The 528-nt window shown below is 75.4% G+C and overlaps 1 protein-coding gene across 1 annotated transcript in view; it reads left to right on the top strand.

Annotated features, from left to right (window-relative positions):
* The first annotated feature begins 257 nt into the window (after positions 1–257).
* Positions 258–528, top strand: part of LOC112975753 (protein shisa-1-like) — a 1,199-nt gene continuing 928 nt past the window's right edge. The window contains exon 1 of the mRNA XM_026086244.1: positions 258–516. Coding sequence (XP_025942029.1) covers positions 258–516 — 259 coding nt within the window. The remainder of the gene's footprint in view (positions 517–528) is intronic.

Here is a 528-nt window from a genome sequence, read left to right as displayed (position 1 = left end):
CTTCTGCTCCTGCAGGAGGGAGGCTTTGCTCTGCATGGCCCCGCTCGGCCGTGGGGGAGACGGGCCGTGTCCGTGCGCGCCGGGGCTGCTCTCCGCCGGGATGAGGGGGCGAAGGGAGGAAGGTGGGGCTGCAGTAGCTGCGAATGGCTTGGGTCCTTCGGTGCCGGAGGGAAAGGGGATTAGAGGCGGGCCAGGAGATAAAAGCTCCTGAGCTTTGGTGGCGCCCACAGCCGAGGTTAAGCCCCCCAGGAGCCGCCATGGCCGGGGGGCTCCTGGTGGTGCTGCTGCTGGCGCTGCGGGGCAGCCCGGGCCGGGCCGGCGAGTACTGCCACGGCGGGGCCGGCAGCCCGCAGCGCGGCGGCTTCCAGTGCCCCGAGCGCCACGACGGCCCCGAGGCCGCGCTCTGCTGCGGCTCCTGCCGCTTGCGCTACTGCTGCGCCTCCAGCGCGGCCCGCCTCGACCAGGGCCTGTGCCCCGGCGCCCCGCCGCAGCCCGGCCCCCAGCCCCCGGCGCCAGGTGAGGCCCCGC

Source organism: Apteryx rowi, unplaced genomic scaffold, assembly GCF_003343035.1.
Source record: "Apteryx rowi isolate R43461 unplaced genomic scaffold, aptRow1 scaffold_69, whole genome shotgun sequence".
In the NCBI taxonomy this organism is placed as follows: domain Eukaryota; kingdom Metazoa; phylum Chordata; class Aves; order Apterygiformes; family Apterygidae; genus Apteryx; species Apteryx rowi.
The sequence above is the reverse complement of the archived record's forward strand: the minus strand, read 5'-3'. Positions and strand labels throughout refer to the sequence as shown.